The 23,534-nt window shown below is 29.6% G+C and overlaps 1 protein-coding gene across 9 annotated transcripts in view; it reads right to left on the bottom strand.

Annotated features, from left to right (window-relative positions):
• Window positions 1-23,534, bottom strand: part of LOC107454046 (rho guanine nucleotide exchange factor 28) — a 260,406-nt gene that overhangs the window by 43,717 nt on the left and 193,155 nt on the right. For all 9 annotated transcript variants that reach the window (XM_043048253.3, XM_043048250.3, XM_043048255.3 and 6 more), the window contains 2 exons: window positions 5,218-5,278; window positions 2,225-2,609 (listed from right to left, as the gene is read on the bottom strand). In XM_043048253.3, coding sequence (XP_042904187.1) covers window positions 2,225-2,609; window positions 5,218-5,278 — 446 coding nt within the window. The remainder of the gene's footprint in view (window positions 1-2,224; window positions 2,610-5,217; window positions 5,279-23,534) is intronic.

The raw sequence follows: 23,534 nt of genomic DNA, 5'->3' as shown, positions 1-23,534 counted from the left end.
TATAAACATGAAAAAGCAAAAAGGAGTAGTCATTAAAAGGGTCCTTCTTAAAAACAACGCTATGCCGTGTAAAAAAAATTCATGGCAAATTTTCCTTCACCTATGTAAGTAATTTAAAGTGTAGCAAAGGTGAGTTCAGGTAAGCCGAGAGTAAACCATGAACTTTCAAATGCTGAAAAAAACGTTTTTAAAATATCAAAACGCAAACAAATTACTATATGATAACTTCCCCACTGCGTAATCCTGCAATAATTTGTTTATATTTTGATATTTTAAAAACATTTTTTCAGAATTTGAAAGTTCATGGTTTACTCTCAGTTTACCTGAACTCATTTTTTTTCCTTCTTTACATTACCCAAGGTGCGTAGCCAAATCTCTCAACAAAAAATAAGTACCTTTTAAGCACTCAAAAAATATTTTTATGCACTATATACATGAACAAAATTCAAAATAGTTTTCAAAGACTTTACATGATCATGATGAAATAACTAGTTTCTGACAAATAGTTCTTTTCTTGATTATATTAGACAAGCTAAAAAGATCGAGATTTTTAGGTTCAATAACAGAGGGTGGAAAATGAAGTCTGAAATTGAGAATATCTTGCAAAATGCAGCAGAGTTTCAAGAAATCTCACCGAACCCAACTCAGTAGACGTACGTACATGCGGGTCTCGCAAGTATTTCATCAAACGTGTAAAATGATTGGCGCTTTCATACGTTTTTGGTGAAATGAATTGTGAAAACGTTGAATAGAACAATGTGAAAAGAACGCTTTTGCGAAATACGAGGCGAAAATCGAAAAAAATCTAATTTTTGAAAAGGGAAAATAAAGCACTTTTTAAAAACACCCAATGATAAAAGCACCTTTAAGGACTTTTAAATTAAAAAAAAATCGAAAATAAGCACCTTTAAGCACTTTTTAAAAAAGCTACGCACCATGTTACCTATATAGGTAAAAAAGAATTCGCAATGAAAAGTTTCTCCCACGGTATAGCACCCTCTTAAAATATTACCACGTGAACCGGACCGTTTTGACACTAGTTGCGGTATGATTGTGACTTACCAAGACCAACTCGCATGGTGGGTTCAACTGATTTTCATTTTCAAGTTGTAGCAATGTTACTTTTATAACATCTTGAGTATTGTGTATGCATACGCGATTAGTAATTCAACTTTATATTGACTGCCTACCATTATAGCTACGTGATATATTTACTTTCATGAGATCTCGCATATAGTGAATGCATACAATTCTATAATATACCAAAGCCAAATCCAGGTAGCTCTCCAGACAGAGTGGTCTTCAAGTAACACAGTTAGGGTCAGGGTTCTATTCGACTTTTCGACTGCACTTTTCTTTGATTGTATCTCAGTGGTTCGGAGTCCACTTTAATATATTGCTTCCGTTGATTTCAGAATCGGAAACGTCCATACATGGTTGGGCTGTTGAGGAATGCCTGGGTGATTACTACCACTACCTGCCCTATTAATTAACGCTGTTTTTCGAAGCTCTGTCGTCAAGGGGGGAAAAAGCCACAGTTGCCACTTGAAGCAATGCGATGATTTTAAACTATATACATAATCTTACCGTGAAGAATTATCTGGGCTTTAGAACAGACAAATAACTTAAATATTTTAAAAGTTCAACTAAATCGCCAATTTGACGACTTTTTTCAACCTAGATGAAAATTATCAAAATCACTGCAATATTCTAAGTTTTTGCAAATTTTTATAAGCCCAGGTAGTGCAGCATTGGAATAAGTTTTTAAATGTTAAAAAAATTAGACTACAAACGCTTTTCATTTTCATAAAATTGTGGCTTTTCTCTATATTGACGTTTTGCGGCATTTTCAAAATACAGCGTTGGCTTTGCATCTAACAGTCATGAGTAACAGTTGCATACTTACAGCAGTTATAAAAATAGCATATTATTCGCGAATAAGCATCATTTCATAATACGACTGAGCCTCCGAAATGCAGCCTTAATACGGTAGTAGTGCAGTATGGGCATGCGCTAGTATTGGCATTATATCATCATTAACGATCAATCCCAAACCGTTCCTATAGCCCATTAGTGTTGCTCTGATGCAACGTTGCAACCAAACCAATAACTAATCTATTTGAATACATAGAATTCTTTAGTACGCCAATTGCAAATCCATTTGCAATGATTGTGATTTTGCAAAATATAATACCCAAAAGAAATTCCAAGCGATTCTGCATACCTCCGTTGCAAGAGATGTTTATCGTCAGCATAATTTGTTCCTCCAGCACCTAAGGAAGACCAACTTTGTCGTCGTGTAGGTGTTTTCTTGCTGGACCGCTTAGCGAGTCTTTTCGAGGTTGTACCACCAATGTTAGACTTTTTAGAAACATTTGTATCCTCATACAACGACTTTCCTGTGAACGAGCAGTCGCTTTCGCTGGGAGGAGAGCAGAGATTGAGGCACTCTTGAGATGGGGCAGGAGTCAGATCATTGACATGAATCTTGACATTAAATGGTTCGATAAAAGCAGAATCAAAAGAATTGGAAGATAAGGATGTCCTCCTCTGTTGGATGTTCCGCATCGTGATGGCAGCTCCATCCAAAGATACGCTGGAGCCGTCTCCTTTAAATAAAAACAAAAAAATATATAACTTCTCAAATAATGTTTGATCGTTTCTTAAAATTAATGAGCATCATAAAATTTAAGACAGTGAAGAAATATATAGAATGGTTGTAATTAATGAACTGTTTTATTGTCTCGTAAGAAATACGAATATATATTCGTCTCTTTCTTAATCGAGACCTTGATGCAAAAGAAAGCTGAACAATTATTTAATTTCGTACGCATTTGTATTTAATTTTGGGTAGTAAACTAACAGTAACCATTTTATGACGGCATTGGGGCAATAAAATGGGAAGTCACAAATTCAAATTGTCCAGGAGAATTTTTAAGAAAAATACCCACGAATTCCATGTTAGTAATAGGATGTTTTTATGCACTCTGATGTTATATTCGAAACTTCGCAAACTTATGATTTTTTTGTCTCAAAAAAATATGAAAAATTACTTTTTTGGATGACACTTGGGTTAACGTTATATTGCCAAAAATTCTTCATATTTACTCAACAATATTTTTTGAAGTGCTATACTAAAGAGGAAGCACTATGAGATTAAGAGATAAGATACCATATAATTCTATCGATTACTTTAGATAAATTGTTTAGTTAGAAAGCTTAAATTTTCTTTCATAATTTCCGACTAAAGGATTTAACAGTTAAATTTTCGTTTTTCTTCTTTTTTAATGAAAGTACATAAAGCATTTATAAAATTTTACAGTAACAGGAGGTACAGAGTAAAGTTACATAAATAAAGAGAGTAAATTCAATAAAATTTTTTTCAGGAAAAACCTAAACTCCTCTTATTTCTCCCCAATTTATGGACTTGGCCGCTAATCCTTTAAAAAGGTATTGTGTTTTAAAATAATATCAAAATTTTATAATAAACGAAGGAGAAAAACACTAAGAAATTCTAAGATTGTACAGGCACAAGGCTCTTACGGAGCTAAGAGGTTTTAATCTCAGTTAAGGAAGATATAAGGATTGCCTAGCTCAAGAAATGCTATAGCGCTACTCTTAAGATTATAAATTAAGGTATGAGGAGTGCACCGAATGCTGCGTACAACTGTTTAACCAGTTCACATGAGAACATTTAAAGTGAATGTTAAGTAGACTAAGATGTATCCGTCCAATAGATAATAACGATCAGTACGATTTTTATTGGCAAATGGTGAGAGTAATATGGATATTTTTAGTCGAATAATGGTTGTTTGCACTGTCGAGGACTAACAGCTATCAACAAATGGCGTTAACGTTTTGGAGAACGGTGTACATCATACTAACCCCCAGGAAAACCAACTAACATGAGTTTCAACTAATCCATCGCTGTTGTTGATAAAATAATTAATGACAATCGAAGTGTACATTCGCCTGCCAATGAGGTGAACCGGGTTCGAATCCTAGCGATGGCTGGTCGATACGAATTCCGCATCCGGCTTGCACCGACCACAGTATTGACGTAAAATACCCTCAGTGGAAGATGAATCATGGATTAGAGTCCCCTTACAGCCAGGCTAACCGTGGGAGGTTTACGTGGTTTCCTTTTCCATGTAACGCAAATGCGGGTTAGTTCTATCAAAAAGTCCTATACAAAGGCAAATTTCTCCCAATACTTGATCATTGAGTTTCCTTGTCTTCTGGATTGGGTTTAAAATTACAATGCTACTGAATTGGACATTAGTAGTCGCAAACCCAAAAATTGGGTCGACTGTTCAACGACGGCAATAAAATAAATTCGAAGCGTACACCGCACTGTAGGGCTGACGTAAAATTTTTTCTGTAGTCGACGGATCATTGGTAAAAATCCTCTTGCCGTCAGGCAAACCGTGGGAGGTTTTTCTCTCTATGAAACGCAAATGTGGGTTTGTTCCATCAAAAAGAACACTCCCTGAAGGCCAGTTTGTCCCAATGCTTGATACAGTTAAGAGTTTTCTTATCAAAATAATAATAATAATATAATTGGGGATGTGTTCAAAATTGCAAATGGTGTTGAAAATTGATAGTTGTAAACTCAGAATTGCAACGCAAGTTATAAAATAAAATTGAAGTGTACAGATATCAACTCTGTACATCGATGCAATAGTGTGAGAAAAAGAACGGTTCAATTCTCTCATAAAAAAATTAATAAAATAAAAGAAATACTGTACTTTCGCTTAAAATGCTCTTATCTGAACTGGTTAATCAGTAACAGGCAATTTGCGGTACTCCTTTATAACCATGAACGGTGACACTGCTATTATTACTGTATTTCTAACGCTGTCACAATTGCAGGGCAGCAAACTTCTCACGCTTTTTATTCTAGTGGTAGAGATATTTATGTTTAATTGTATTATTTTTTATTCATTTGAAATTATCTTCCACACTACTATGTATAAATGATATAAAAGTTCATATGCAACGCTATTTTGTTCCAAAACTTTATCTGTAAGACATATAAAATGTTGGCAAAAACCAAAAATTCTGAAAGTTTTGCCTTTAAATGTCTATCACTCGATAAAATACTTTGAAGAAAGCGTAATAGTTGGCCTGCACTTGTCCATTTTTCATTTGGTCAACTCATATACACGATTAGATCAAACACAAAACCACAAGAAAAGATGCACACAGTTAGCTTACCCGATGTCATATACAAAGCAGGACAGGAGCTTGTTAATCTTTGAGATCCATCTTTAGAAGTCTGCAAGAGAAAAAGCAATAATTCAAATAATGACTCTAAAAATATTCATTCCAATAAGAATAATAATTAATGAAAAACATTGAAAAATAAAATGAAATTTCATAAAGTGAAAAACATATCCCAATGATTTAAACTATAATTTATAGAAATAATATATTATGCGGAAAAATAGTAATCGCCATTAAAAATTAAAATTAATTACGTGTTTTTTGTCTTTAATTTTTTTTCAGGCGGCGGGCTTGCACCATACAACAAATATACTAACTTTTTTCTGTTTCGCATCGTTTCAAGTACGCAAATTATTTTTAATCGCGAACTAAATTATAAATTATCTGCTCAACTCAATTTTGAGCATGTTAAAGTAAAAAAAGCCTCAATTAGAACCCAGTTTTGGACGATAAGTTTAAAAACGATATAATAAGACTGTTCTAGAAAAAAATATTGAAATTAAAGATATACAGAAAGAAGAAATAACTAATGAGTCCAGACAATTGGACCATAAATTTTGTACCAGTGTACGGACCTATCCCTATTTAAGAAAACGGACATTACATTTGATTCTGTTTTTCAAACTACTCGTTTAAATATTGCTTTTTTTTCTTCTTTCTTTTAAGTATTATTAACCAATCCAAATAAATAAGTAACGTCATACTTTTGTGCAAATTACTTCGTACTTTAGTTTAATAATATTTTTATTTTATTTTTCATTAACAGATTTTACAGGTATATAGTTTTTTTTAAAAAAGTCGCCAGGGGTTCTATAAATTTATAATAGTGGTTGAAAGTAAATATACGTTTATATTCCAAGGTTTTCCGTATTTTAAATACTATTTTAACGTTCAGCGATCCAAATAAGAAGAATATTTAAATAGACATGTTTGTTTTCAAAAATAGCTTGTAGTAGAACTCAAAAAATACACTAAATATCGACGTTTGTTTTAATTTTAGCACTTAATTGAAATCTGAAAAAAATCCATTACTTCTAAAGTGCATGCGCCATTTTTGAATGCCACGCTAATTTTAACATGGCTTGCCCGTCAGGCCAAACGGTAAATAACGACAAACTAAATTTGCAAATATTAGACAGATTTTGCTAGTTTTCAAAAGGTTTAGCATGACATATCTGAAAAAAGTGGTGAATTATATAAGCCTACGAATTGTTTAGAAACAGTGGTGGATAAAAATCTACTAAATTGAATTTATTAAATCAAGAATCACAATTAATAAACTCCCACTTGAAAATATTTATTCGCTGTCCGGAGCAAGTTGGCATCTCTGAGCATATAAATAAAACTATTTTTGTGTGTTCTATATTGCATTAATTGCTTCAAACCATTTTAGTAACGATAATAATATAAAAAAATTAGAAATTTACTCGAATTATGTGTTTCTAATAACCTTGACTTCGTCGGTCACCGGTGGCCCCCGTGACATTCAACATGTTAACTACCCCCAAATTAACCCTTTATGCACCGAAGGAAATTTTAAATCTCACTAATATTACTTACACATAGTAACGGAGCAAAATATCCCATCGGAGCTTGTCTGTCCCTGCAATATGACTTTCCGTTTATCATTACTAGTCGACAACACATGATTATTTGAAATTAAATATCACCTATGATGATATTTAGTTCGAGGACGCCATTTTATGATTCCTAGCTCCCCAATTCTAAGCTTTCTATTACGATTAAATTTGCAAGAAAGTTTTCAAAATTTTTTATTGATCTATTAAGATTTTAAACTAGTAGTGAAACAAAGCATTAAATGTTTAAAATTAAAATTTTATAATGTGGTGCCCAAATTAAAAAATTTTATGCAAAATTAGAATAAAAAATATTTGTCAAAGTAAAAAATAGACATATTTAATAGAACAAAAAAGTGTCGTGCATCTTAAACAATTTTTAAATAATTTGGAAAATAAAGATTTAAAGCATAAAAGATAAAGTCAAATATTTCAGTCGAAAAAAAAAAGAAAGAACATTTCAGTAAAATCAATTTTATTTAACTATTATTAAGGAAACACGGTGAAAGATGCAAACATCGCAAAAATCAAGAAGCGATTCCTTACTAACTTAAACAATAATTTGCAGAAATAAAATTGAAAATATTGAGCAATGATTTGAAGTTGAAAGTTAAACTGTTCAAAGGCATCAGATTCGTTTCCATATTTTTTAAAATAAAAAAGAATAAAAAAGAAATGAATAATATAAAGCAGTACAAATGGTGCTAAACCAAAGTGCCGATTTAACACATCACAGAAAAATATTGACCAATAATACAAAAGTTACACTATTCAAACATAATAGATTTGTTTCTGTATTTCTAAATTATTAAACTCATCATGCGTCACATTCCTTTTCTTCTTCCAAACGCGCAAAATTTATCAAGTGCACCTATTTATGGAAAAAGGTTTTTAAAAAGAGAGAACGGACACTTACTAAACGCTTCACATAAAGGCAGAAAGTTATGACAGCAATTACACATTTTTAGTGGCACACAATTGAAACACAAAAAGAAAAAAGTAAGTAAAACGTTTTCCATTTCATTATGAAAAGTAAATGGAACAAATCAGCAAAGAGCGAAGACAAAAAAAAAGGCACACTTCGCTACAAACTTTTTCTTTCTTCAGAAACAGGAACAAGAAGTGTGAGAGGGCGAATGTCCTGCTTAGAACAATGCCTACTTATATCTCGTTTTTCCATTTTCTTATTTTTTTGGGGGACACAAAAAGAATGAAACGGACATTTTTAGAATTATGTTGGGGAGTTTACCTTCATGAGATTCGAAGCATACGGAAGAAAAATCAGCATGATAAACGTGTTCTTAAAGTTAGGGATTGCTGCAAAATTTTTCATTAAACCATCAAAAGGTGCATTTTAATTGGGTACTTACACTTCAAAAAGATCACGGATACCCACACATGTGACCTATGACGTCAGAGCCAGCTGATCGTTGATAAGCAAATTGGCGAGTTAAAAGTTAAGCTAAGTTTCTCCACTAAAGTTAGAATGTTAATTAAAGTGAAGTAAAATTAAAAACAAAGCCGTAACGCGCATCAAACTTGTTGAAATATAATTTTTCCTCTTCCTTTTCTACACCTTTTATTTAACTTTGATTATCATTTGTATATGCATTTTATTGCAGTGATACATTTTTGTTTTGTGCACCTGACAACTTCGATGCATGATTAGTTTGTTTATATTCTACATGGCTTCGTGCCTATCGTTGTGTTAAGTAAGAAATATAGAGTGAAAGAATTGAAATTTTTGAGAAAGAATCTTTCTGAAAGAATATAGAATGTGTTACTTAGGAGAATTGATACATGACTGTTTTGTTGTAGTTTATTTACGCCGCACTACAGCTGCACAATAACTATTACTATTTTAACTCAAATTTTATGTATATAGAATTTGAACAACTTTAGTATCATCGTTAACAATGAAACTTTTAACTAAACTTTTTTTTAGTTAATTGTTAATAACTAATTATAGCTTCGGCAGGAACAATATCCAGATATGATATGCTAGCAAAATAGGTTTCGATATTTTCTGAGTGTATTACCATCCAGTTAGCAGTTCTTGATCATTTAAAGGTTATTTCACAAATGCCTTTCAGTAAATCTATACCCTTTGCTTTACAAAATGCCTTTTACCGATTTAATTCTATGCACATGATTAATCCCTGCATTTACGAAATCAGTCACAAAAATGTATGATCTCCGAAGAAACATGCATTCTCACCATCAAAATGTGGGAGCGGGAGTAGTATCAATGCAGCTGAATAATATGATCTCAATAGTTAAGGCGCGAAAGAGGATGAAACTTTGGGCTCCTTAACACGTTGAATGCCAAGGTAATTTTACATGGCTTGCCCGTCTGGCCAAACAGTAAATAACTACAAACTAAATCTGCAAATATTAGACCGATTTTGCTAGTTTTTTTAAAAGGTTTAGCATGACATATCTGAAAAAAGTGGTCAATTTTATAAGCCTACGAATTGTTTAGAAATAGTGGTGGATGAAAATCTACTAAATTGAATTTATTAAACCAAGAATCACAACTAATAAACAACCACTTGAAAATATTTATTCGCTCTTTGGAGCGAGTTGGAATCTCTGTGTATATAAATAAAACTATTTTTGTGTGTTCTATACTGCATTAATTTCTTCAAACCGATTTAGTAACAATAATAATATAAAAAAATTCAAAATTTACTCGAATTAAGTGTTTGTAATAAACTTGGCTTCACCGGTCACCGGTGATCCCCATGGCATTCAACGTGTTAACGGTTATTGAAATTTGTGTATTTCAGAATGTTTCTGGAACTGTTTAAAAGTGTCTAAAATTGTAATAATAACAGTAAATTTTTACAATAAAAGATTAGTTTTCTTGCTAAGAAGTTATTATTAAGTCTAGTAGAAGCTTAGAAGATTTTGTGAACGAAATAAAAATAAAATTATATCTTCACATTCAGAGAGCTTAGTCAGTTAATAAACTATTTACGCAAATTATTACTTACGAAACAAAACATAATTCGATACAATTAACATGATTTTGATGCCAAGTAAGAAAGCGAATTTTCAGAGAAGCTTCACCAAATTTGATAAATGACTTTATCCGCTTCCACTACCCCAATCTTGACAATTTTAAAGCTGTTTGCCGAAACTTTAACAAGGTGCGTAGCCAAATTATCCAAGAAAAAATAAGCACATATTAAGCACTCTTTAAGTACTCAAAAAATATTTTTAAGCAGTTTAAAAAAAATTTCATAATTAGGCAGAGTTGGAAAGACTGACAATACGCCAAAATAGATTGGGGTTGAATTAATTGTGAAAAATTTGAATAGAACAATGTAAACTGCGTCTTTTTGCATAATTCGAAGCGAAAATCAACATCAACATAGGAAAGAAAAAAATCTCAATTTGAGAAAGGGAAAATTAAGCACTTTTTAAAAACACCCAATGAAAAAAGCACCTCTAAGGGCTTTTAAAAAACGAAAATCAAAAATAAGCACCTTCAAGCACTTTTTAAAAACGCTACGCACCCTGTCTAACTTTGTTAGATACAGGTTAGATACTAGGTGAACCGCTGGTCGTCAGACATTAAAAGTACCATTTCTCTCCAAATAAGATTATGGAGTGATTACATATTTAAAACATTCAAAATACGATCTCAAAATACGCGCATTTGATTGTACATGTTTGATATATAGTCAAATATCATACACAGTTCATTCGAATTATACTTTTTTGTAATTATCTGTACATGTGATTATATGGACTATCCCATGTTCACATGTATGGTACTTTCCCGTATTTACAGGGAAAAGAATGACAGATGCATTTTATTTCTCTAAGAAACAAATCAGTAAGAAACTAAAACAAAATCAACAAATAAAATAGCTTGCACCAAAAACACACAAAATAAAAACTTGTTTCAATAATTTACGCAATTTAAATAATCCCATAATAATGAGGATAAAAATAAATATTTTTCAACAAGAGAAAATAAATAACTTGGAGATGTAGTAAACAGAATCCTTTAACGCTAATACACAATTAAAAAAGAAAAAATGACAAAGAATTACGCTTTTAAAAACACGTTTTTTCAATTGCATGAGCTTTGCCAGTTACGACAGCGCTCAGAAATTTTAAAAACACATAACATAAAAAAATTAAAATAAATCTGTAACTATATTGATTGGTGAAGTAATTCGAGGAAGTGCCACCGTTTAATAAGTCACAAAGAGGATTCAGGAATGGATGATTTTGCATAAAAAGAAAATTTTTCGATGTGGAAAAAAGAGAGAGGAATTTGAAACTTTTCCCTCTACTCCCCCTACCGTTAATTAATAATTATAAAAATACTTACCGGGATTAAATTTTGAAAAAGATTATCGGATGATCACTAAAAAAAATTATGCAGGAGACAAATTAAAAACTTTTTTTTTTTTATTTCACTTCAGGGACTCGTGATTATTTCTGTACAGCAAAGAATTCGAAGTATTTACGAAAGGAATTTAGTTTGTGTAGAAAATTTACAAATCGCAGCATATTTTATGATTAATTACTGTAATTGAAATAGAATTGATTTTCTTCGCCTGAACAGGTTAAAGAAGTTTAATCAATTTGTGAAATATTTTGACAAAAAGAAGTTTGAAGAAATTATTTTTTGGCTGATTGTGATCTTCAGTGAAAGCCTATTATTTTACATTATGTAAAAAGGGTGTTCATTGGAAAGGAATTCATTTTATATTATGCAAAATGGGTAATTCTTGATATGAAATTCATTTTACACTATGTAAAACGGGCTTTCATTGAAATAGAATTCATTTTACGTTATGCAAAATGGGTGTTCATTGAAATGGAATTCATTTTACATTTAGTATAAAATGGGTGTTCGGTTAAAAATAGAATAAGTCGCCATTTATAGAGTTTCGGTTCTTGATTTATAAAACCTCAATTAAAATTTTCATCTAACTCTTTTAAGTTTACAACTTGAACTTCGAATCCGGTATTTATAAAAAAAAAGAACTGTGATTGAAATTAAAAATTTATTCTTTAGATACTTTATAAATTTTTATGAAACATACTTCGCATTCATTTAAAACATTCTTTACACTAATGAAAGATCATCATGCATTTAAAGGATTCTATGGTTAGTATAGAATAATATTTGTTATTATTATTTCCTGCAGAAGCTCTTGTATTCACTGACTAGTATGTGACGAGTACACACAACACAAACGTGTGAAGTAAAGCATCAGAATGCAAAAATGAAAACATGCCAAGAGTCAATACAAGTTAACCAATCCGGAAGTTTCTCTCATGTCTGCCAGTATGAATGCATCTTAGGGAATTCTTTAAGATGAGATGAGCCCATACGATAATTTCGACTGCATAATACACAGTTGGATACTTGCAACTCGTGACTCTTAGTAATAAGGCCTAACCCTGTGATTTAAATCAGGTTTAATTAGATACCCGTAAGCGACGTCACGTGCAGGTGAGTAACCTGATTGGCGTCTGAATCGAAAAATGCCAGGATTTACCTACGATGACGTCACTTACAGTTGTCCAATTAGGGAGGGGGTATTAAATCTAAATAAATGTTTTGCAAGGCTGACATACAACAGCATATCGTAATATAATGTATCATTGTATTTAACATAAGAGGTAGTGCCCGTATTAATTATAAAATATACATAAAATAATTTATTGAAATAGTGACTAACGCACGCAACAAAGGAATTTGAAATTGAAATGACCTAAAAATAAAAACTAATGGCTAATAATAACAAATAACATCCAAAAAAATAAATAAATAAATAAACGTAGTAGAAATACGTGTAGTATTAGTAATTTGATTTAAAAATAAAATCTGCATTATAATACTTAAGTCTAATGTAATATAAAAATGTTTTGAAACAAACAATTCCTAACAGTAGATAATTAGTAATACTTTTATAAACGAATAAAATTATTATCAACGGTTAACAATCATCGGGTTTCTAACTCAATTCTAATACCACAGTCGGGCAAATGTAAGACACTAATTGCGAGTAATCTAAACTATGCAATTACTTATAATATAAGAAAAATTAATCTAAATTATTTATGATCAAACCTTACAATTGTAATTATAAGAATCACAAATGCCTGTTCTTGTAGATCATTATTATTTGTACATATAGCACAATGACAACTCATTTATAATTTACACACGATTTAATCTTTAAAGACTGAATAATTGAGTTGGGGGGGGGGAGAGAATGTATTAAAACAAAGTAAAATACTAACTACAAAACTTGCAGCAACCTCTCCAGAGTCCTCAAAGTTGGCATAACATTGATCAATTTCTTGGCTGAGTCCCAGTATTTGGAAATATAATTGATTTTTGCGAATTTGGCATTTAACCTAAAAACCTCTACTCTTTGTAAATTCCTTATTACTATATTTCAATTCCATAAATAAGTCTTAAATTAAATTGAGAATAAGGAAATAAAAGTTTCTTTAGTAAATGTAGACATTTAGAAAGTAATATTAAATCAACTACTATAATAAAATAATAATAATAATATATACATTTCGTAATAAAGGCAAGTATCGCAAAATGTTCAGCAAGCAATTATCATTAAAACTAAACGTCTAATAATGAACATATCAGTATTTAAAAATACACAAAAGTTATACTAATAATATTTAATCAGATAATTGTTACATTAACTACTACATTGGTGGTAAAAATTAATAGAATATTTAGATTTGGTCAATTTCCTCCAAAACTACAGTTTTTAAAAAATATAATACGAATAAAATAAGCACTCAACGGTTACAAATGACTATGCATAATCTTGCATAATACTCATCAGAGTCAAAAAATTGAAAAATAAATAATTGAAGGAAAGGGTTAACTTACAAATGGTACGACTTCTCCTTTACCGATATAAATGCTACATAACGTGGATAATTTTTTTTTAAAAAAAAGCCTTAATTTTTTCTTTTAAAAAATCCTTAATTTTGAAATTCGATTTCTCAAGAACTATTCAGTCAATTTTACTCAAATTTTGCATTTTGCTATGTAAAAATTAAATTTTTTTTTAAATGGTGTGAAAAAATTGTATACCCTATGATTCAAAATTTTTCAAACTGTTATTAAATACAATAAAAAACAATATTTACTAAAAGTTATATTTTGAATCTTTGGATTAACAAATTTTATGATAGAGTACAAATATTTTTCACTTCGCTTAAAAATATCTCTAGAAATGGTGAAACACGCAAATAATAAAATTAACGTTACGGGGTCCAAACTTTTAACCGCCCTCTTGAGCAAACTATTGGGACCATATTTCTCAGATTGTGGCTAACCCCTATATTTTGGGGGTCAGAATTCCGAATTCATTTTAAAAAAAAGGTATGTTTATTCAGAGAAAGTACATTTTTGTGTCTGATTTCGTAATTTAAAATATTGTATGCACAAATTAATAAGCATATTTGAGGTTGCCCCCTCGAGCCTTATAAGATTGAGTCCTAGAACGAGAAGAGTGAAGATAATTAGATCAAAAGTTATTCAGGGTGGTCCGTTGTTTTTTTCTCTGAACTGTACATCAAATGGTGATTGTTTATATGGTGTTATCATAAATGGTGATATTTTTTTTTAAAAAAAATCAATTGTATCGAATTGCATCTTAAAAAATGTTAATGATCTTATCTATAGTTAGAAAAACACAACTGTAAAAGTAATATTTGATAAGATTATTCTTAGATTCAGATATTGGAGTTACTAAATTAATTTTGAACGGTCAATTTAAAATAGTTTTCTCCTTATTGAAACGAATTGTATCACGGTCAACAAGGGTTACTTTTACCAGTTATAATAGCAATATTTGATTTCGAAAAACCATGTTAAATTTTCTCATCTTAAAAAATAGAAATGAGCAATTTATATTTAAAAATACAAACAAATATAGTAGTAATGATTGATCAGATCATTCTCAGATTCAGATGTTAAATCAAATAGTGATGAAATTAGTTTTACCGATTGTTTAAAAAAGCTTTTTTTTAAAAAAAAGCAATGCAGCTTTTTAACATCCAGCTTAGTTTTTTTTTTTTTTTTATCTTTCCCCGTTTAAAAAAAAACTGTGGAGGGATTCAGACGATTAAAAATAATTTATAAACACGCAAAACAATCCATTTATGGCTTATATCGATACTTTGTACCACACTAAGTATTTCAGAGAAGTTAAGTATTTATAAATAATCCCAGGAAGACATTTTACTAAATTTACCATGATCGACCGACTACAATTCATTTAACTTTCAAGATCCCCCCCCCCCTAATGATAAATCGATATTTCTGATTTATAAAAGCTTCTCATTTTAACTCGTTTTACATAGATATTAATCGTCATAAATAAATCATGAGAAGCTATTTTTAACTTTAAGTAAAACATCGAAGCGAAGTAGGAAACACATTAAAAAAATAAGATTCAGCGCAGTTCGACTCGAGTATACTTTCTAGATTTACAACATCAACCTAAAGTTTTTAACTTTTAAATATGTATCAATCCTTTAAAAAACAATTTAGATACAAGAAAAATTTAAAAAAAGGTTCGTGAATATTAAACATAGAGAATGCTTATGAATTTCTTAATATTTACTTTAAAAAAAATATAAAAAAAAGATTTTATAAGCATATATTTGATTGGAGTATTAGACTAGAAAAAAAAACATTCATCAAATAAAGAGAAATATTTTTTCATACGTATAAAATAATTGGAAAATAGAAAATTTAAATGTAATGAAAAAAAATTTTTTTTTTAAGGTGACAACGCTAAGGAGCATTTGGTACAATGTACGTAATGATGTCCGATGTGCGTAGGACCCATGTTTATTCGAAGAGACATGATTTTAATTTAAATCTAAATTTCTTTTTACTTAAAATATTTTCAAGAGCTTCAATAATATTAACTATTTGTTTTTTCATCATTGATTTAAATTATAAAAGTAAAAGAATAATAAATAATCATGACTGAGGTATTTTGTCAGGCTTTTAACGGCGTTGAGAGGCGAGTATAAAAATTTTAATTCATTGATCTAAAGCAGAAGGATTTCTAAACTACAGCCAGCCGTTATCTCTACAATCTAAGAAAGCAGGTCTGACAACTTATTTTTCCTTTAAAAAATCTCAAATCAAAATTTTACTTTTTCATTACTTTACCTTTATTTGAGTCGATAACTTTAGGTACATTAAAAATCCAATAATAAGTTTAAAAAAAGCGTGATGAAATAAAAAAACAATTTATTCCAAAACAATTAGTCTTAGAGGAAAGGGAAAAGTTTATGAAAAGTATTACAATTATAAACTTAAAATAATATTAAAAAATATATGAACTTTAAAATTACATAAAACACAGCAGCATCTTTATAACATAGTATATGAATGTATTACAAATAATCCTTAAAAATACGCACAACACACTTAATATACAAAGTTACATTTAAATATGCATGAATTATGCGTTTTAAAATATGCTTATCTATGGATTATGCTTTTTTTTTTCCTGTTGCATTGATCTTAGATATTTTTGCATCGCTGGTTTCACAAATTACGCTTTTTATACACTTGAATAATGTGTTCCTAAAAAGGATATTTTAAAATTCACTCGAGTGAATATTAAGTGTCTTCACTTCTCTGTTACGTAAGGCGTGGTAGGAAAAAGGCATGAATATATATGTATTCATAAATACATGTGTATATATATATATATGCGTATAAAACGTTCTTTATAACTTTATAAACTTGTATATTCATAAAAAAAATATAGACTAAAAGGACCATTTTTTTAAAAAAAAAATTTCTCTTTTGGAAGAAAACTAATTTCAGACTTGAAATCCTCACACCCGAAAATATAATAATATTGTATTTATACAAGTTCTCTCTTAAATAAGATCAAAAATTTGTAAAGTACTACAAGAAATATGTTTCCAAGCTATACGTTAACTAAAGGTTTTAAATATAAAAACTTCAATGTTTCAGACTCATACAATAATAAATAGGAAAAAAAAATACTTTAAATTTGAAATTTCACTATTATATAAAAAAAATGAAGATTTTCTACATAATATGAAATTTAAAGAATTCTATAGAATTTCATATAAGTTTAATGTTAAATTCTCAAATAATATGTAAAAAAGCGTGATAGTGGTTAAAAAATAAAGAATAATTTATTCCGTAAAATGAAGTCAATAAGGAAAAAAAAGTTGAAATTAAAGTTGAAAAAAAATTAATAAGATTGATTTAAAATACAAAAAAGATTTGTTTACCTATAGAATTAAACACAACAGTATCCCTCTATAATAGAAATATCGCCGCTATGAGAAAAAATCATATCACGTGATAAAAATTACTATAAGCCGAATCCTGTTTAATCAAAAGCGCATTTGCCTCGAAATAGGTCAGCATTGGTTGCATTTAAAGCTTCGAAACTGGTTTTATAGATCAAAACTAAACTTTAAAACATGCATGACTGTCTAGTATGTTAAATTAATTTAACATCGAAGTTGATTCCAGTTCAAAAAAATATGAACAAAGTTGATTGGTTGATTCCATTTCATAACAAATATAAGCAAAAAAAAAAATCGCATAGTCATAGTCTCATGCTTTTAAACATGACTATGACTTTTGCGTGACCATGAAAATATTTGCACGTGCATGAACAAACTCCTGACAATTAGGGAGTGACAATTCAGATATATATTTGTAACTGTTGTCCTATAGAACATCAACAAAATGTTTAATTACTATTATCAAATGTAAACAAAAGGCACTTTTACGTATTTAAGAACAAAAATATTTTTAACGCAACATTGTCAAAACTACAAGCTGCGGCTTTAATTTCCAGAACTCATCTAACAACCCAAGAAAGCCATTGCATAAGCTGTAAATATCAAACACCTGCTGTAAAGTCCTTCGGTACGTTTTTGTACGTTCTCGACTAACGGCTTCAATAACAACGTTTCAGAAAGCTCGCTAATTCTGACAAGGACGTTATGTTGGTACCTTCAACAAACATCCTTAAACCTTGTTGTTTTATCCTGTTTTTTAACTACCGTAAAAAAATCTGAGAAGGTTTAGATCGGTGAGCATGGCAAATGATTTACAACCTTTGAAACTGAAGCATTGCTCAAGGAGAAAGGTTTGAAGAGTTTGATAACTTTTCAGAATGTTCTTGAATTCTGACGTCAAAGTTATCTTCGGTGTCTTTAACATCTTCATACCATGTTCTCTTATCCTGTTTTTTTACCAACTTCCTTGAAAAATCTGCGGGTGGTTACATTCGGAGAGTATGGTAGATGATTCAAAACCATAGAAAATGAAAAATTTGCTCAAGGAACAAGATTCGAAGAGTTTGACAATTTTTCAGAATGCTCTTCAATTTTGACGTTAAAGTTTTCTTGGCGTCTTTAAACCTTGTTCATTTATTTTGTTTTTCAAAATCAGAAATGAGAGAAATCTTCGGAGTTTAAGTACGGAGAATAAAACAGGTAATTCACAACCTTTAAAACTGAAAAATTTTGCTCAAGGAACAAGATTTGAAGAATTGAACAACTTTTCGGAATTCTCTTCAATTCTGACGTTAAAGTTTCCTTAGCGTCTTCAACATCTTCAAACCTTGTTCTTTTAACTTGTTTTTAAACTTCCGAAATGAGAAAACCTGTGCCGTTTAAGTAAGGAGCGTAAAGTAGATAATTCACAACCTTTCAAACTGAAAATTTTGTTCAAGGAGCAGGGTTTGAAGAGTTTGAGCTCACTAACATAACCTCAATGCCATTCCAGGGTTGCCACAGAAAAAAAAGAACAAAATAGCTGCTTCTAGTAGCCTAAAGCAAATATATAGCCTAAAGCATGAAAATAGTTGCCTAAAATTTTATTAAATGACTTAATTGTCATATACCATGATACATTTAGTCAAGTTGGTGGTAAATACGATAATTTTTATGTAAACGCTAGTGTTCTAGCACTAAATCTTTATATAAAAAAATTAGTATATTTGCAGAAAATTAATAACTAGAATTCATTCAAAAAATACTTTTCATTAAAAAAAAAACACTTTTTCTAAGAAATTTTCCCTCTCATATATATATATATATATATATATATATATATATATATATATATATATATATATATATATATATAGTGATTACTAAAATTCAAAATTCATGCATCGTATTAAAAATTGGGATTTTAAAAATCATGCAGAATTTCTTAGCAATAGCCGCTCAAAAGGCGATCGAGAAATGAAATAGACTTAGAATCTATGCAAATTGAACGCATTAAAAAGTGATGACTCAAATTTGTAATCTAAAACTTTTTATTTTTTAATGTTTTAATTATTTATTTAGTTTTTTAAAATTTTATTATTTTTATTTTACATTTCCTAAGAAAAGAAATTCAGTGTCTTCAGAAGATTTCGCGGGATGCAAGTTTTCAACACAATTATGCTAAAAAAAATTGCTAGAGTACAGAAAAATCTCCTAATAGTCTCCTTTTCCTGAAAATAGTTGCTTTTTTAGTCTTTTCAGGCAAAAAAAAGTTGCCAAAGTCGCCGCATGCTGAAAATATTTGCATTTTAGTCGCCTGTGGCAACCCTGCATTCACATTTTCTCTGCTTTAACAAACGTTGTTTGTTACGATAGTGAAACTTTTATTTACATGAACTGAGAAACTGAGATAAATGCTCCGGCGTGTATAAAATTTTAATATTCATTATTTCAAAATCATTATACAATAAATTTTGTTGATATCAGAATTTTATGTTACACTTGCTATTGTGTACATACTAATGACAAGATTGCAATTTCATATGTTAATAACACGAAAGTGGCTATACCGAAAAAAAAAACGATATTATGTACTTAAGACAACAAAAGTAAACGATGCTATAAACAAAGTCTGATTGAAAAATAAAAGATGGAGAGGAAGCAAATAAACCACTGAGGCATTTCCACGCTGGTGAATATATACATATATTTTTTTAAATAAATAAATAGGCATCAAGTCTCTTTCTCCATTGTACACAAGAAAAAAATTTAGTTTCGAAAATAATTTTAAATAAATATTTGCACATTTTTCTTTAAAAGTGATTTACTTTAAGCGTCAGCGAAGGGCTCACTTGTCAAGAACTTGAAGAAACTTGGTCGATAAAATGAAATTATTCACGCATAAGTTTATGACAATTTCCTCGACAACTTATCCTTACAACTGCCAGGATTTACATTTTTTTTTTCTTTCCCGGGTAAGATAAATATTCTCCGCAAATGCCCCAAGAAATCAATACTTTCAGCCGTTACTTAAACGTGCAAGTCAATTCAATTTCTGGTGCAACCAAAAAAAGAAAGGCCTTATTTCTGTGAAATCACTTTTCAAAAGAACGGATAAATTAAATTGTCGTCGTAAAAATGGAATTAAAAACATTTCATTTCATCAAGACATGTAAACATATTATATTTAACTTCGGTAAAGTTGACGTTAATGGGATAGATTAAAATGATATACTTTATGAAATTTGTATCATTAATTTTTGATGACGTAATTTAAATCTTTTGTAAAATACAAATAAAAAAAACTAAAAGAAATCTTTTAAAGTATCCAGTCTCCTTTCTATATGAAGTTTAGTAATAAAAATTCGGAAAAAAAAATTATTCTCAATAGTTTTTGATTTATCATTCAGATTTCCACAAATTGTAATCATTAGAGCTGGAGGGTCATGCATATTAATTAGCGATAACTAAACAGTAAATAAAAGTTATGAAATCAGACTAAAAACGTTCTTTTTCAGATGAAGAGTTAATTTACTACTATCGTGAATTACTTTTTAAAAGATCTCGGATTAAATAGCATGAAATACTTAAATAACACCAAAAATTTGAAGATATTGTGTTGCGACTGTTTTCACTGTTCATAGCTTCATGGGGTTTGCAATTACTGAGGTAACAAGAAATTACTAGGACTAAGTTCAAAATCGAATAACCAAATTGGATCTTCCGACAGAATACTGCAAATCACCTTTTCTGATTTTCTTACAGCACAAGAATGGCCATCCTATTCCCCCGACTTGAATCTAATGGCTTTAATCTGTCCATCTTAGTTTAAAATCTTATAAGATTTTGATGTTCTTTAAAAAACTCTTTGTGCGAAGAATCAGTAGGTGAGATACGATGCGTAGCAGAAAATTTTGTGACGTGTTTAAAGGTTTACATTGAGGCTAAAGGCGGGCATTTTGAAAATAAATAGTTATGTAACATATTTAATTGAAAGTTCAGTTATGATATAACTCAATAATCATTTAAATTTCGTATTAATTCTCACCAAGCAATTTTACATTTTACCTCACTCAAAATTTGAATACCTAAAAAAATTTCACACTTAATACAATTTTTGATAAGTATTTACTGTTTAATTATCTATTATTAAACAAACAGAAACGAGATATTTTAAAAGACATTATTCAAAATTTGAATACCAAAAAAAATTTCACACTTAATACAATTTTTGATAAGTATTTACTGTTTAATTATCTAATATTAAACAAACAGAAACGAGAAATTTTAAAAGTTGCATTTCTAAGCATAAAACATATCATTCTTAAATAAAAAAATTAAGGGGGCGGTACCTTAAGATTTTATAGAAGGAATTTTAAAAAAAATCTTGTTAATTTAATAATAAAGTATTATTTTTTTTTTTAAATGAAAATATTTCGATCAACATGCCATCATTTTGTAAAAAATAAATATTTAAAAAAATTAATTAAAGGAAAAAACTACACTCAACGGAAACTTCACACTTACAACGAAAGTATGTTGTTAAGTCAATATAATTACAGATTAAAAAAAAAAAAAAAAAAACACTTTGTTAAAGTCTTTACTTTCAGTGCCTCTTTGACTCTTTCACGGAACCCCAGGGGTTCCGTGGAACAGCATTAAGGAACCGCTGCTTTAGACAGTCATATACATTATTAAACTCCTTGACAAAATGAAATACATTATTTAAAAAATTTGGAAAAACTTAATTTAAAAATTAGTGAAATGAACTTATTTTAAAACTAAATGCCTCACAAGTAGTAATCAAGTATATTTAAAACACATGCCAAAAATTAGTTTTAAAAAAAATCAAGTAATTTATGTGATTTAATTTTTTTAGCACCTAATACATTCGAAATTAAGTATTAAAAGATAAAAAACTTTTAAAAAATGGGGGGAGGGATTGAATAATAATATTTTTTTTCAAAGAATGCTGTGATAAAAGAAAACATTATTGTTTCTAAACAGGAAACAGAATTTCTAAGAAAGGAAAAAAGCTTTTATTTTCTTGAGCTTTCGTGGAGATTACTGAAGAAATAAAGAAAAAATAAAAAGTACAAAGGTAAAGGGTTGGATTATGGATTCAGGTGTAGAAAGCTCAAGATGTTGATAAAAAAAAAATATTGCGCTTCAGACAGTCTGCTAAGAAAGCTCGAAAATGGTTTTTGAAAGATAAGAGTGAAAGACGTGCCTTGAATGGTATGGCTAATAATTTGACAGATCGCGGTTACAGTGATTTCAAGGTGATGATAGTGTAGGGGAAGTTCCCACCACATTTCTAAGATCACTATAATCTAGTCGTGTTTCCGCGGCAAGAAAAATATCTTCCAAAAAATCAATTTTTTTTTCTTCCATTGTGATACATTGTACCCACCTTCTAGATATTAATTTTCGAAAATACGAAGGACAAAATGTGCAGAGAATGCGAAATGAAACATTGAATGATAGTAATAATTTTGATTCATAACTGCATAAAATCAAAATGGCGAAGTAAATAAAATAAAATAAAAATAGAGTTGTAAATAGCTTATGAAACAGTCTTTACCAACCATCGTAATAAAATTTTTTAACACTAAATAAGAATAAGTGGAAGATTTCAGATTTTCTTAGTAAAAACTTTCATAATATATATACGCTAGTTATCGAAATATCCGGTAATTTTGCAATTGGAGCAATATAATGATACGATGCATTTTCAAATCGTATAAGAAACGTTTTTCGTGAAAAAATAATATCCATGTAAACTTATAAAGTATCGATCTGGACACATACTGAGGAACTGTTTGATGGAAAAATTTCATTAATCAAAAAGTGTGACACGTCATTATATTGCCCCAAGTTCTTCAATAAAAACATAAAGCTAGACGGTTTTTAACACTAGAAAGACTGAAACTTAGTATATACCTATATTGCCCAAAAGCAGTCAAAATGACTGCATTGTGAAAGAGTAACTAACGTGTAAAGAAATTTGTTTAATTAATTTTTAATATTTTTTATATTATTCACAGTTATATAACAAGTTATTAGTAAATATTGACAATAAAAAAATTTACTTCACTTGGAAAGAAAATATTAATTTATTCATTATTATTTGCACATTTTTTTGCAAATGAAAAAGCAGTCAAAGCTTCCTATAGGCAACCTAGTGTTAATAGAGCACTTTTGATGAGAAAGATTTTAAGTAACTTTTTATACTGCCGTGCAATTCAAAAAACAACGTAAGTGCTTCGTGATTGATTCCGAGAAAAGTGACTTGACAATTATTTTCCTTCTATTGCTAATGCTACGAATGCTAAAATAGAATTTCAAAAAACAGATAAAACATCATTAATTTGTGCTTATGTAGCTTACGCTACAAAGATGCCAAATACATAAAAATCTCAATTT

This window comes from Parasteatoda tepidariorum, chromosome 8 (assembly GCF_982258835.1).
Source record: "Parasteatoda tepidariorum strain Cologne lab strain chromosome 8, Ptep-v5.0, whole genome shotgun sequence".
In the NCBI taxonomy this organism is placed as follows: domain Eukaryota; kingdom Metazoa; phylum Arthropoda; class Arachnida; order Araneae; family Theridiidae; genus Parasteatoda; species Parasteatoda tepidariorum.
This window is presented reverse-complemented; position numbering and strand designations above follow the sequence as displayed.